This window comes from Lagenorhynchus albirostris, chromosome 8, assembly GCF_949774975.1.
Source record: "Lagenorhynchus albirostris chromosome 8, mLagAlb1.1, whole genome shotgun sequence".
Lineage (NCBI taxonomy): Eukaryota > Metazoa > Chordata > Mammalia > Artiodactyla > Delphinidae > Lagenorhynchus > Lagenorhynchus albirostris.
In genome coordinates this window covers 28763586-28778014 of record NC_083102.1, presented here as the reverse complement: position 1 = coordinate 28778014, position 14429 = coordinate 28763586, and the positions used below count along the sequence as shown (strand labels likewise).

Here is a 14429-nt window from a genome sequence, read left to right as displayed (position 1 = left end):
GAAGCCTCTTCTCTAGTTTCACCATTTGGGCCACTTAGATATCTGCTCGGGATGTTCCTCACCACGTTGTTAATCTGTTCAGTAAATTGTGCTCAAAACCAGGATCTCGTGTACTGGGCCCCATGGCAGGAGTTCAGCAGGGAATTCTCCACTATCCCTCATGGAGAGGCTCACAGAATAAAGTGAGCTTGGATGAAGCCTCTGATTCTCAGAGAGGCCACTAGCCATTAGCCAAAATATTTCTGGATCAGTAACTACACCCTATCATCAACTTGACTCTCTAAAAATTACAATGTGGCTTTAGGACCTGGTACATAGCGTTCACTCAATAAATATTTGTTGGATAAAAAAAATGAATGGGACAGGATGGGAATTTCAGTGAGCTTTTATTGCTCTGGGCTGATATAGGAGACATGCAGCAAATAAAATCATTTATTTGAGGATAAAGCTAATAAAGTAAATCTTTAATTTGAGTAAGTCTAGATTTTGGAACCCACTAAGGTGGTATACCCTGAGAGTTTACTAACATTTCAGAAGTCCTCTGAGGAGCAGGTGATGCCCCTCATAAACATTTCCTGTCACCAACTAGTTGAGACAGGGTTTTCTGACACCGCAGCTACGCATGTGCCGCCTGAATTCAGAGTTTTCCCCAGAGATCTTCTAACCTGGAAAACACTGGTTAACTAAACTCTCTAAACTTCCAGGCACCAGAACATTCTCCTGCTTCCGAACTCTTTGGCTCCAGAGAGTAACTTGCTGGATTCTATACTTTCCTTTACTGATAATCTCAAATTATTTTGTTTCAGACTTGTCTCCATGGCTGGAGACAAGGCCAGAAAGGCTGTGCCTTTAAGGGAAGGGATCTTCATAAATTCTCACAATAGTGGACACACAGTAGGTGTTTCATAAGTAAGCTTTTAAAATTTGTCTTCAATGTGTAGCCCTGTCCAAAGTCTCCAACAGAGACATAGTGTGCATTGGAGAGAAGGGAAAGAACACAGCCCGCATCTTTCTAGAGCTCTCCAGACAGCTCTCACTCGCATTCTCTCTGTGCCCTCCATCTTCTGACAGTGCCCTCAAAGACTACGGAAAATAAGCAAAATCGTAAAACGAAATCACCTAACACAATTTAAATATGGTAGATTCGATGCTAGGCTGGAATCTTCCCTTTCGATAAAAGTAAATGCCTGCACAGACGATGATCGATCTCAAGCTTGACAAGTATTTTACTCATTCTCTAAAGTCTCCTGAAACGTTGAGACCTCAAGCAGGATGTTGAAAGGTCAATTTTTTGGTAGCAACTCTGACTCAAAAAGATTATTCTCCTGTGAGGTGAAGGAGAGGAAAGAAACGGGGGCAGTGAGATTTTTCCATCCACTCCACCCAGAGGGTAATTAATCCAAATGAGACTGGGGTGGGTGGAACTCAAACATCGCCCATTCAACCCACACCTTCACCCAGGGTTGTTAAGACAGAAGCTCCCCTATCAGTCTTCGGGTTGAATCAATACCCCTCCCGCAGAGATCCGCTCTCAGGAAACTGTGACAGGAGGAAAGGTCAGGAACACAGGATCTGGACCGGCTGTCGGGGAACAGCGGGCCCGAGCGCCCCCCGCGGAGCCTGCTCTCAGCCAATGAGAGCCTGAGGACCCGGGATGATGAGATGAGGGGCCGCTGCTGGGCCAATCAGGCTCCAGGTGCGGCCAGGGGGAGGAGATGGGAGGAGAGGCCGGGGGCGATGGAGACAGAGCTACATCAACAGAAGTTTCTCACCTTGGAATGCGAGGGACGCTCCCGCATCTCCGGCACATCTTCAACTCGTCTCGGGAGGAGTGCCCCAAGCTACTTTCCCAACTTCCTCACGCTGCTCCCAGCTCGCGAGGAGAAGGCTGCTGAGAGCCCCTACTACGGCTGGCCTTTTTACATTGTCTGCAGGGAGAAAGGAGGCGAGGGACAACTTGGTGCTGGGGAACTGACCTCTGTCCTGGTGGGCCTCTGGCTGGGGAGGGTCGAAGAGGAGTGGCTGGGCCTGGGAGACTCCATGCGGGGGCCATGGACAGAGCAGCGCTCCTGGGACTGTCCCGCCTGTGCGCGCTGTGGGCAGCCCTGCTCACGCTGTTCCCCTGCGGAGCCCAAGGAAACTGGATGTGAGTATGGGGGCAGCAGGGGCGCACGGGGTTTGTGGCAAAAGGGATGCCCAGCCTCAGGGAACTTTCAGCTGAGGCTGGAGAGGAGAGGCGGGACCCTAGGGCGGGCGACCTAAATTTCGGGTAAACATCTGGGATTGGGAGGAGAGCAGGGCAGCGGCTGACGCTAGGGGCGGCCGTGTCTTACAGGTGGTTGGGCATCGCCTCCTTTGGGGTTCCGGAGAAGCTGGGCTGCGCCAGCTTGCCGCTGAACAGCCGCCAGAAGGAGCTGTGCAAGAGGAAACCGTACCTGCTGCCGAGCATCTGCGAGGGCGCCCGTCTGGGCATTCAGGAGTGCAGGAGCCAGTTCAGATACGAGAGATGGAACTGCCTGGCGGCCGCCGCCGCCCCGCCTGACACCAGCCCTCTCTTTGGCTACGAGCTGAGCAGCGGTGAGTCCCGGGACGCTCGCAGCTGGCGCGGGACGGAGGGCAGGTCCTCCAATTCTTGTAAATAAAGAGTGCTTGCGTGGTCCCGTCGCTCCCTAAATCCCCAGAGAGGTCCTTTCGTGCAATGAAACTGGGGGCGACTGAAGCCAGACCCGGGTGCAGGTGCTGTCCTGGACGGGGTGACACCCCAGGTCCCGAGCGGGGCGCGTGGAGCTGTAGCTCTTCCTCCTTCCCCGCGGCGCCCGGCCGGAGTTGGGGAAAAGCTGACACTCCACCCCGCCGACCCCTCGGACCCCGTAGCGCCCCCCTACGTGGATGACCAGCTGGAGAAACATGATGTCGGCTACGGGGAATGCCGCTGCCGCATCTGCTTTGATTTAAAAGCAGCTCCGCTGCGCACCGAGCCCTGGCTAATTGCAGCGAAGCCCCAAGCTGGTTGGCTCCTTACAGCACCCGGAAGACGGAATAATGGCGATTTTAAAGGGACTGTCCCGGGCAGCCCCACGTGAGGCTAGCTCGAGCACTACTTTAGTTCTCCCCTCTATTCCTTTCCTTCTATCTTTTCCCTCCTCTGCGCACAGCCGCGGCGCGGGAAGCTGCAGTAACACGAAGTTCCACTTCCACCGGCCTAGCAGTGACTTGGTAAGGATAAAGGTACAGAGGTATCAGCAGATTCAAAGGATTTCAGGCCCTGGGCGCTGAAAGATTCTTAGTTGTTTTCCACACTCATTTCGGTTCCCCCTCCACCTTTGACCCTTCCCCGCCGGGTCCCTACACTCACCGCCGCCAAAGCATCGCTTTTGCCCCGCTGCGCTTTGGCCGGCACACCCTTCCGAAAGGGCCCTGACTCCCTGCAGAAAAAAAAGAAGAGGATGTGTTCTTCACAGTTGCTGAAATGTAGAGGCATCAGCTGTTGAAAGGGTTTATTGGACAACGACGTGATAACGTTTCTACTCCAATCTAAACATCTCCAAAGGGGGGGAAAAGTCGCCTGCTGAGTCCCTTCTAGTCCATTTTATTACTGTTTTAATGGGACTTTAATTTTCAAAGATTTTAGCTCAAAACCTATTGCAGGTGTGTGATATCCATATTCAACATTCAATTGTTTTCCATAACAATTCTTTTTTTTTTTGCTGATGACACTTCAATTATCTTAACTGCCTTTAATACTGTAAGTCGATATAATACTGTATATAAGAATATTTATATATTTAACTTTCACATTAATATCGTTTTTCAGGATATCCTTAAAAAATCAGTCTTTGATGTGAAATGAAACTGCAACATTTATCTCCTAATTGCTTTGGTCTTTGCTTAATTTTAATTTGCATTCTGACGTGTATTTTTTACACAACAAAAGTCATACCAAAATTTTCAGCTTGTGTTTTCTGATAACACATTTTAACTTTAACGAGAAGGGTAAGTGGGACTCCTTTGGGCATTGTATCACTATTTACGTATTCATACGAGGGATTTTAAATTCAACGTGTATTTATAGAATTTTTATTGTCTGTTAAGTGTTGAGCTGGATGCTGACATACATTTCAAATTTTAAAAATAAACAGATGATATTAAGGTATGAGGACAATTTATGATATACAATATAGGAAACTCATACTGAAAATTAATGTTGCTGTTTTAAAAGCTGAGAACAATATGAAATTGTCCTTTCTTAAATATCTACTCATTAAAGCATCCATTGAAAAGTTGCTTCCCTGATAAGAAGATAAGTAGAAGACTTTGTTATGAACATAAACAGAGAACGGTATGACTCATTCATTTAGCAACTTATGTTTTATTCTAGGCACCAAGGAAACAGCATTTATTTATGCTGTGATGGCTGCAGGCCTGGTGCATTCTGTGACCAGGTCATGCAGTGCAGGCAACATGACCGAGTGTTCCTGTGACACCACCTTGCAGAACGGCGGCTCAGCAAGTGAAGGCTGGCACTGGGGGGGCTGCTCTGATGATGTCCAGTATGGCATGTGGTTCAGCAGAAAGTTCCTAGATTTCCCCATCAGAAACACCACGGGAAAAGAAAGCAAAGTACTGTTAGCAATGAACCTTCATAACAATGAAGCTGGAAGGCAGGTATGTATTACAAAATGGAATAGAAATCCAGTGCCTTTAGGTAAATAACACTAGGATTACACTTCTGGATCAATCTGACCAAATGTTTTAAAAACCAAATGCTCGCAGTCTAAGAATATATATGTATGTGTGTGTGTGTGTGTGTGTGTGTATGTAAAATTATATGTTTATTATATATGTATAACAGCAAGTATATATATATATATATATATATATATATATATATATATATATTCTTTCATGAGCCTGTACTGACCATATTGATTTAGTTTAAGTTTCCATCTGATGTGAGTTGAATCTTATTATACAATATATTTGTGATTGTATAGTTCGTATACCTAAAACACCAATTATAAAATAACAGAAGTACAAGTGCCTGTTGGGTCATTTTATTCCACTCTTTTAGATGGTTAGTTGCAGAGCCAGAATAAGACTTACAGTATCTGCCTTTCTAACAGGACTGAATCAAATTTCATTTTTTCAAATTTGAATTTTCATTATATTTTTAAATCTTTATTTTAGTAGACAATGACATCTAAAGAAGTTATCAGTTCTGTCCTTACTTTCTCTAGCAAAACATTCTTGAATACATTAGAGAATACACAACTCAAGTAATATTTTTCGTAAAACAAAATTTATTTAAGGGAAGTAGTTATGTTATTATAAAGCAATGTAGATTCACTGTAAAAACTGAAAAATACAGATAAATGTAACGCAACTATAGATATATTAAATATTTTGATATTTAAAAATATAGATATATTAAAGATCTAGGGAGAGGGAAATTTGAAGAATCACATCTAATTAACCTCTTTTATGAATATTTTAATGCTAAATTTTCTTAAAAGGGCGTAAATTTATAGCTTAATTTAACTTTTATGTATTTCCCTTAATGAATATTGACACAATAAGCTTTGAGTTCTACAACATAGTTGAATTACTTGGTAATTCATAGTGACTTTCCAAAAACAGTCAAAACCTCTCTTAGGTATATAAATTTTCTATTTTGTAATAATCTTTTCAGGATGGGAATATCACCACATATCCTATATTATTGTAAATATTCAATAACCTGTAAAGGTCCCAAAGTAGTCATTGCAATCTGCCACATTCTCCTGCAATAAATTAAAATGAGTTGCGGTATCTCTTAGGAATATTTAAAGTATATGCTGTATTTGTTTTACATTTTTGGAAAGTGAATAAATGGAACTCTCTTGGAATAGTTGCAAGTTTCAGCCAGTTTTCTTTACTTAACCACTTTGGTTTAAAATACAAAAACCGAAAACTCAATAAATATATCACCATAACACTTCAAATTCAAATTTGACTATTCAGTTCTATTTGAATATTGATTCAAAATGGAAGATTCGAAAATAGGAAAGTCAGTAAATAGCTATGTAAGCTTTTCATTTTTTTGTTTTGAAATTTTAAGTTAATTTATCTCACTAAAGTAACTCCTGCTAACACCATAGTTATGCACAGGTCTCTTCTTGATAAAGTTTTACATTTAAAAAAAATTAAATGAATGAGTTTTTGCTTCAATTTAAATAATATCCAATAAAGGAATTTTTTTATTTCTAACATATTAATATAAAAGAGGTTAAAGGTAATTAACATTTGTTCTTTAAAACTCTAGAGAAAAACATCAAGTCAAATTAATACATTTTAAAAACAAGAAAACAATGGAATGAATATTTAGTATCACCTTAGACCTTAAATCTTCTTTAGTCATTCTTTAAATAATTTGGTAGAGACTAAAAAAATTTAATCAGAAAACAAAACTTCAAACTCATGTTATAATTCATCCTTTTGAATAAAGTTATCTCCAGACTTATGAAAAGTCCTAAAGTATTCTAAAATGTATTTTTATTAGCAATATTAGACAGCTATTTAGTTTTATTCCATTTTATGTGGCTTTTTTTCAAATTAGGTAGCAATATTTGCCTCTATAACTATTAACTTTGATCTATTTATATTCTGATTTTTTTAAAAAAATTACAACTATTCAGCATCAATTTTAATCCACTGTTTATTGGCAATAAAACAATGTCCTCACTTTATTGAGGTTTTCCCTATTATTCTAATTATGCCCAAAAAATTCAGCCTTTAGGTATATACACATTTTGTGTAAATTTCAGTTTTCTCTACTGAATCTTTTTTTTTTTCCACATTGGTCTAGATGGAATCTTTAAATATTACAAAATATTACCTGGATATTTTGAGGGCACTACACTGATGTTTTTGTTGGTCTTTTCTCATGAACTATTACAATTCAAAACATTTTAATATTTTTCTTTCCATTGGTGGTCAAAAAAAAAAACAAGAAAAAAGCCAACACCACCACCAGCACCGGAACAACAACAAAAATCAACCAGGTTTCCAAGATATTACCTAACGTGGAAGAACAAAAAACTACATTTTCAATATTGGCAATTAGGAGTTTAATCTAATAGGTATATCCTTCTGAGTAAGGGTCAAGGTCTGCATTCAACTGAGTTGATTTTCCTCATCTCAAAATTCCAAACTCAAAACGTAGGAAAGCGTTCAGAGAAATGTGGGTACTGGTGCTTAGTAGTGCTGTGAGCAGAGTAGATGATTTTTTAACCGCTGACCTTAAATACTCTAATTCCCACTTGGTTTCTGACACCATTCCTAAAGTTATGACTCCAAGAATAATGTTGCCGAATGGTGATTGTCTAACAGAACGATGTGATGTCTTCCAGGGGCAGAACTTCTGAGAATAATGTGACTTGGAATATTTATGGGTATTTCTTTTTGTGTGCTTAAAATATTTCCATTCTTCCCATGTCCACCTCATAAACTTTTAAGTTTCCCTACCCCATAATTTGTTTTATGATGAGTAACTCAAAAAAGTGGCATGGGCCCCACCCCCAAATTTCATTAACCTGTTTCAAGAATATTTACAAGTACTTGAACAACACACAAGTGTTTTGCTTTTCAGCAGGTTCATATATATTTTTGGACTGAAAGGGACAAAATGGGTCAGAGAAATAGGAATACTACAATTAACCATCCAATTTATGTCACCGTTTTCATAAAAACTTAAACAGATCATCTGATAGTTGACAAATGAAATGTGACAAAATGTTCCATAACAGTTGTTTTTTTTTTTTTTAGTCATTTCTGTAAAGCTTGGATAAAGCAACCTACCAAAAAACAATCACCTCCGGCTGTGTTACCTCTGAGTCAAAACTAACTCCTTAGACCACTTCTCAAACAGTTTCTAGTTTTACATTAAATGTTAATGATACATCTTTCCTATTTCACTTCATCAGAAATTTATCAAACCAAAACTTAACATAGGGAGCCCAGTAGATTAGATGCTATGCTCCCAATTGCTCTCCCATAGTTTAAAAATATTCCACCAAAATGTGCACATCTGTTTGCAATAGTTAACAAAACACTCCTCTGTTAATATCGTTATAAACCTTAACAACTCAGCGAAGTAGAGAAAGGAATTTTCTCATAACCACACACAACTCATTCGTTTGCTATTCTCTTACTTCTCCTGTTAGAAAATCACTATGTATCACTGTATCTCAGAATGGCTATTTGACATCAATTAAGAATCCTAGCTGAAAAGCTCCAGAGTATATATTTTTGGAGTGTTCATGCAATTTTCTTAAATATATTTGTACTTTCCACTTTCATTTTTCTCTGTTCTACCAAAATTATCCTGCTGCATATAAAGACTTTATATCATATATTACCATCTATCCTATGGAAGACAAGTGTCTCAACCAGGCTATTTATTTTCCTGTCAAATTGGAATAATAAGCAAGTACATGTTCATGAACTACCTACTATATGCAAGGCATTTCTTCCTATAAAACTAAATCAAGTAAAATAATTTATGAAAATGTGCTCTGAGAGTTAAATTCTGTGTGTGTGTGTGTGTGTGTGTGTGTGTGTGTGTGTGTGTGTACATGTTATCTGCCCTTGAACTCTGCATTTCATCACATTCTCCTAGTGGTGGTTGCATTGCTTTATTTTATCCCTATTTGTCCAAGTTTCTTCCTTGCAGTCTTACAAGGGTATAATCATTTAAATTGCATGTCAAGTTCTTTGTCTTTCTATCCTAGAATATCAATATGAATAGTATTCACATATATAATAAAAATACTATTTCTTTTCTTATACTTATCGTTAAAGACAAAAAGGTAATGGAATTGAAAGATAACAGAATTAAATTCCTTAAAAATATCTCTAGAAAGTTTAGTTAACTCCACGTATTTAAAAGTTTCTAGTTTTCTATGGCAGGAAACTCTCCCCAAAATTCGGTTACAAATTCAGCAGGTGGTATCCCTGGATTCAAGATCAGTCTTCCCTCTTATCCTTCACACCTGTGCAGTAGTGTGTCACTCTTGTGTCCTAACACTGTTGTGGGCTGAGGAATTGGAGGAAAACCCAGCCAGATCAGGGTCTCCCAATATCACTGACTTCCTGGCAGTGACTCTTTTGTTGAAGAAAGTGGTCTTTATTACTTCCTCTTGATTCAGATTACCAACAGAGGATGCGTTAAAACTGTTCAAGTGAGCTAGACTAACCATTCAATGAGTATTTGGTGAGCATCTATTCTGTCCTCCATGCTTTGCAAATTGGCAACACCATAGGTAATGTCTGAACTGGTTAATAAAAGGAAAAGGCAGCTCCTCAGTCAAGAATCTGAGCGAGAGGCAGCTCTAAATCACTAAGTGATGACTGTAACGAGCGTTGATCAGGTTTAAATTAAACACATAAACTTACATTCTTAGATTTTGGGCTTTCTTTGGACAATTTGTTTTGCTGTTACCTGGCATTGATTGAGCTCTCTTTTTCTCATATCCTTTGGGCACTTAAAATCTGAACAAAAGTAGGCAGATCGCATTAATTTGAACATTTATTTGCCTGGAGACTTTTTAAAAATTGAAGGCTTTGTGAATATCAAATGCCATAAATTTAACCAAATAAGCTTGTGTGCCAAATTGTTCTCAACTGAAAGGTAAATTTTACCTGAGATAATAAGAAATAGACATATCTACTCGCTTCTTAGTTTCATGAGTTCAAAACAAGCATATGTGTCGTATCCTATAAAAGACAGTGTTTAAATGTTGTTCGGTTTATTATTTTAAACACTAATAAAAAGTATTGAATATTACACAAATCAATACCATATGCTCTCATTCAAGGCTGCAAATATAACAAATTGTTTGAAATACTCTGTCTCATTAGATAGTTCAGAAACTTTAGTTAATTTGTTAGGAAATGTAACATTCCACAAACATGTCAATGTCAACTGTGGTACAAAATAACGAAGTAGAAACCCCTGTCATTTTATAGTTTTGATAAGAACTGTAAGTGGAATTTAAGCGGTGGGGTTTTTCCTTTATTTGGCGAGATTACACACATAATTTCCAAGTTATCGGATGGCTAGACCCATTTTTTATTTTACCCAGCCTGTTGACAGAACGTCAACTCTCCAGTTAGTCCTGACGATTTATTAATCTGCTCTGCCATCCTCTGGGGATTGAAGGAAGTTATGCTGACTGGCCGGTATGTAAGAAATTAGAACTATAAACTTTTATTTTAGGAATCTCTGTATTGTTTTTGCACGGTTAGCCCCATTTGAAATTGTATCTCAACTCTTACCGTACCTTCTTCGTCAGGGACAGGGGGTATTTATTTTGACCTTAATGTGTGTCAGGCAATGGACTCTAACCCATGTATGTCATCTCATTGAATTCCTCCATCTGAACAGAAAAACTCAGCACTTGGAATTGAAAAATCATATAAATATTATACCTTTTCTATGTTAGGAGGGTGCTACTGATACATCAAGAATAGGACATATGTTTTGAATTAATTTTCCAGAAGAGGGGAAGAATTGGCTGGGAGCCACTGCACTCTCCAACCCCTTCTTTTGACCAACTTAAGTTGATTAGTCAGGATTTCTCATGTGTTCTGTGACCAGGGGATAGCATATCTCCCCAAACCCCTGTGAATATAACTGATGTTTGCAGTGATCAAACCTGAGAACTGTCAGTTCAGTAGCTCTCATCCTTGGATGCCCTTGGAATCATCGGAGCAGCTTTGTAGAAGTCATTACCTGGACCCCACCTTGACAAATTAAATAAGAATCTCAGGGGTTATTTGTAAAGTTCCACAGCTGTTTCTGTGTGCATACAAGTCACCTGAGGATCTTATTAAAATGCAGATTTTTGATTCCACAGGTTTGGTGAGGGACCTGAGAGTTTGTATTTCTCACAAGTGATGCTGGCGCTATTGGTCCATGAACCACACTCTGAGTAGCAAGGTGCTAAAATGAACAGTATCAGGAACATAGAGGCACTAACGAACATCCTCTCACACCCAAAATTAAATGAGAGATTAGAAATAAACGTAATTTCCCTTTGTTATCTCAGCTAATCTCTGTTAACATTATTAGCTTGGTCTGCAGCTTTAAATTAGACTCAGAAAGGTTTGTTCTGTAGAGTGAAGAGAAGGACAAAACATTTGAATTCTAAGCGATCTAAAAGATCCTTTACGTGCAAAATCATCCTTATTTTTTAAAATTATTATTATTATTTTTCTATTATTTAATTGAAGTATTTTTAAAACTATTATTATTTTATTTAATTTTAATTGAAGTATATAACCATCGTTTTTATACAGGAGTAAACAGATCCGGAAAGTTAAGTGATTAGGCTGGTAGTGCTTCTGTTGTTGAGTAAAACACTTCATGAACGATGTTTCACTCAATTCCTGTTGGTTTCAGGCTGTCGCCAAGTTGATGTCATTAGACTGCCGGTGTCATGGAGTTTCCGGCTCCTGTGCTGTGAAAACATGCTGGAAAACCATGTCTTCTTTTGAAAAGATTGGCCGTCTGTTGAAGGATAAATATGAAAACAGTGTCCAAATCTCAGACAAAATAAAGAGGAAAATGCACAGGAGAGAGAAAGATCAGAGGAAAATACCGATCCACAAGGATGATCTGCTCTACATTAATAAGTCTCCCAATTACTGTGTAGAGGATAAGAAACTCGGGATCCCAGGGACCCAAGGCAGAGAGTGCAACCGCACGTCAGAGGGCGCAGACGGCTGCAACCTCCTCTGCTGCGGCAGGGGCTACAACACCCACGTGGTCAGGCACGTGGAGCGATGCGAGTGCAAGTTTATCTGGTGCTGCTACGTCCGCTGCAGGAGGTGTGAAAGCATGACTGATGTCCACACTTGCAAGTAACCACTCTAGCCTTGGGCAAGAGTCCCCAGTGACAGACGTACAACAGGAGTGGCTCCCACTGTGCTGGGCTGGGGAGCCTGACACCTGCCTCCTCAGAATTCCCAGATCCTCGAGGCTCTCTCAGAAGTCCCTTTACCTGATCGATGTCAATGTCACACACTAGGCATGTAGATTTCTTGGGATTCTAAAACTGAAAAAGTTTGAGTTCATATGTTGGTGGTTTAGGGAACAGATATTGAGGGCAAGGAAGATAAACTGTCTCGTAAGCAAGAAAGAACAGGAAAGAGCCTTCATGCCGAGAGAACTGGTCCATACTCAGGATAAGATCCTTGACTATGGAACTCGGTTATGGAACTCAATAGTGGTGGGTGAATATTAGTCATTTAAAAAAGACATCTATTAGAGCAGCAAGGAGCAGTAAATATGAATCTCATTCTCTGAGTATTTTTTATGAAGAAATCATACTAAGTGTTGGTGCATTGAAACAGAAGGTGTTGGGACAGGTTAACAGAAGTGGTGGGTGCCTACTTAACACTTTCATTCATTTCAGAAGAAAGAATCTTCATAAGTGATATAACACCCCCTAAAACATGTTTGTTAGCGATATTTCGTGACAAAACAAAAGAAGCAAGATGTAAGAAGCAAAATGTAAAAAGCAAAATGTATAATTTGGAGTTTAAGTGACTTTTAACCAGGAGAATTGATCTAGAAGAGTATCAGTGAGGTATATAGCAACCTTTATCTTTGGCTTCACACTTTCATTATAGACCAGCTTCCACTATTAAAAACTCAGCTCTGAAATACTGGAGGAAGGGATCCTGAAAGCATGTGGGAAAATCAGAGGTAGAAATATAAAGGGCTCTCGTACATTGTAAGGAAAAGCACCCTTTAAATGTGTAAAGACAGTATTTTGTACAGTATTTTGTTAAATTTTTTTATATTTTGTAAATAATGTTTTTAAGTTATATGATATATATTGAAACTTAAGATATTTTTTGCCAAAGCCCAAGAGCTAAGGCAATAAAATTATCTCAGAAATAATATTAGCTTCTGTTTCCTTTCATACTATTAACTTTGACATTTTTTCATACATTGAAAAAGAAGTTCATTGAGCAGTTAGTTACATGGATGTGTATTTCCTGCCGAAATGGCAGCTTTCTATGTTGTAAATTAAAATATGCGGCAATATATTGACAATTGTGCTATTTCAGCAGTCAGATTAGTTGGATTCTGTTCTCAATTAGTTATGTTTAACTTGTAAGGTTATTATACTAAATTATACAGTAAAAGTCTTAACTGGAAAAAAGAATCTAAATCAGAATAATGATCAATTTGTGGATTTGATATCCTGGATATTTATTATGTTGTGTGAAATGCTGCACTTCCATGTGAATTTTGAGTGGTCTTGTTTTAGTATTCATGCATGTATATTCATGGTATTTTACAAGGTTCCTGGTGAAAATTACAGGGCTGTATTTAAGGTGGTATTTTAATGTAAATGCTATGTTTTTTATGAATTGTTAAATATTTCAGTATCATATAGAAAAAATAGATTTTCTAAGTTCAGAATGGACAAAGAAAGAATATTCTTTTTCTCAAAATAAGCTAAAGAAATGTTTCCCTGACCATCCTGGTCTCATTCTATTTCCTTTCAATTTTATTTAAAAGGCAAAGCAATAATTTGTGAAAAAGAGCAAACCATGGAAAATGACTCTGATCTAATATTAAAATCAAGGCTAAACATTTAACTGTGACCCTTAAAATTTAACAAAATTACTATTTACTGAATGAGAGACTCCAAAATGACAAATGAACAAATACAGTGCTTATTTAAGAGTGGTTTACCATTCTTTAGCATCCACTGATGAGAATAACCTGAAAAATAGACACTTATTCTTTTTTTTTTTTTTGCGGTACGTGGGCCTCTCACTGTTGTGGTCTCTCCCGCTGCGGAGCACAGGCTCCGGACGCACAGGCTCAGCGCCCATGGCTCACGGGCCCAGCCGCTCCGCGGCACGTGGGATCTTCCCGGACCGGGGCACAAGCCCATGTCCCCTGCATCGGCAGGCGGACTCTCAACCACTGTGCCACCAGGGAAGCCCTAGACAACTTATTCTTATGCCTTTTTTTGCAAGGTAAATCTATTTTATCTGCATTGAAAATAAGCACTCTTTCTTAAAACATGAAGACTGCAGTTTCCGTTAATGACCATTTTTTTTCCTATCAACTAGAAAACTTTTCGTAATTAACTTACCAACCGATTGTGAGAACCAGGGAGACTTTAATTCACAAATACATGACTACTATTCAGCCATTAGCACCACCCCGTAACCCCCGCATGCCTGAGCAAGAACTCCCAACTCCCAAGCTGTGTCTTTGGTTTCTTCTTTTCAGTCTCCCTGGCATCACCATGGAAGCCATCCATGAATGTCTCACCTGTTTTACTGGTTGACTGCCTAGCTTTGGCCCATTTCCTTCCCAGTCCCCATCGTAGTATAGGTAGCAGCATGGTGCTCCTGGAAAT

General features: G+C 39.2%; 1 protein-coding gene and 1 long non-coding RNA gene across 2 annotated transcripts; one reads left to right on the top strand and one right to left on the bottom strand.

The window, feature by feature from the left end:
- Positions 1-398: 398 nt before the first annotated feature.
- LOC132524611 (uncharacterized) lies at positions 399-2820 on the bottom strand. Its single transcript, XR_009541947.1, has 3 exons — positions 2436-2820; positions 1773-1928; positions 399-1325 (listed from the first exon to the last, which is right to left on the bottom strand). It is a non-coding gene; the product is annotated as an uncharacterized LOC132524611 (long non-coding RNA).
- On the top strand, positions 1801-13693 carry WNT16 (Wnt family member 16). The gene is made up of 4 exons (XM_060156794.1): positions 1801-2146; positions 2336-2577; positions 4379-4665; positions 11441-13693. The coding sequence occupies exons 1-4, from the start codon at positions 2052-2054 to the stop codon at positions 11903-11905; spliced, it is 1089 nt and encodes a 362-aa protein (XP_060012777.1). The 5' UTR covers positions 1801-2051; the 3' UTR covers positions 11906-13693.
- Positions 13694-14429: the final 736 nt, after the last annotated feature.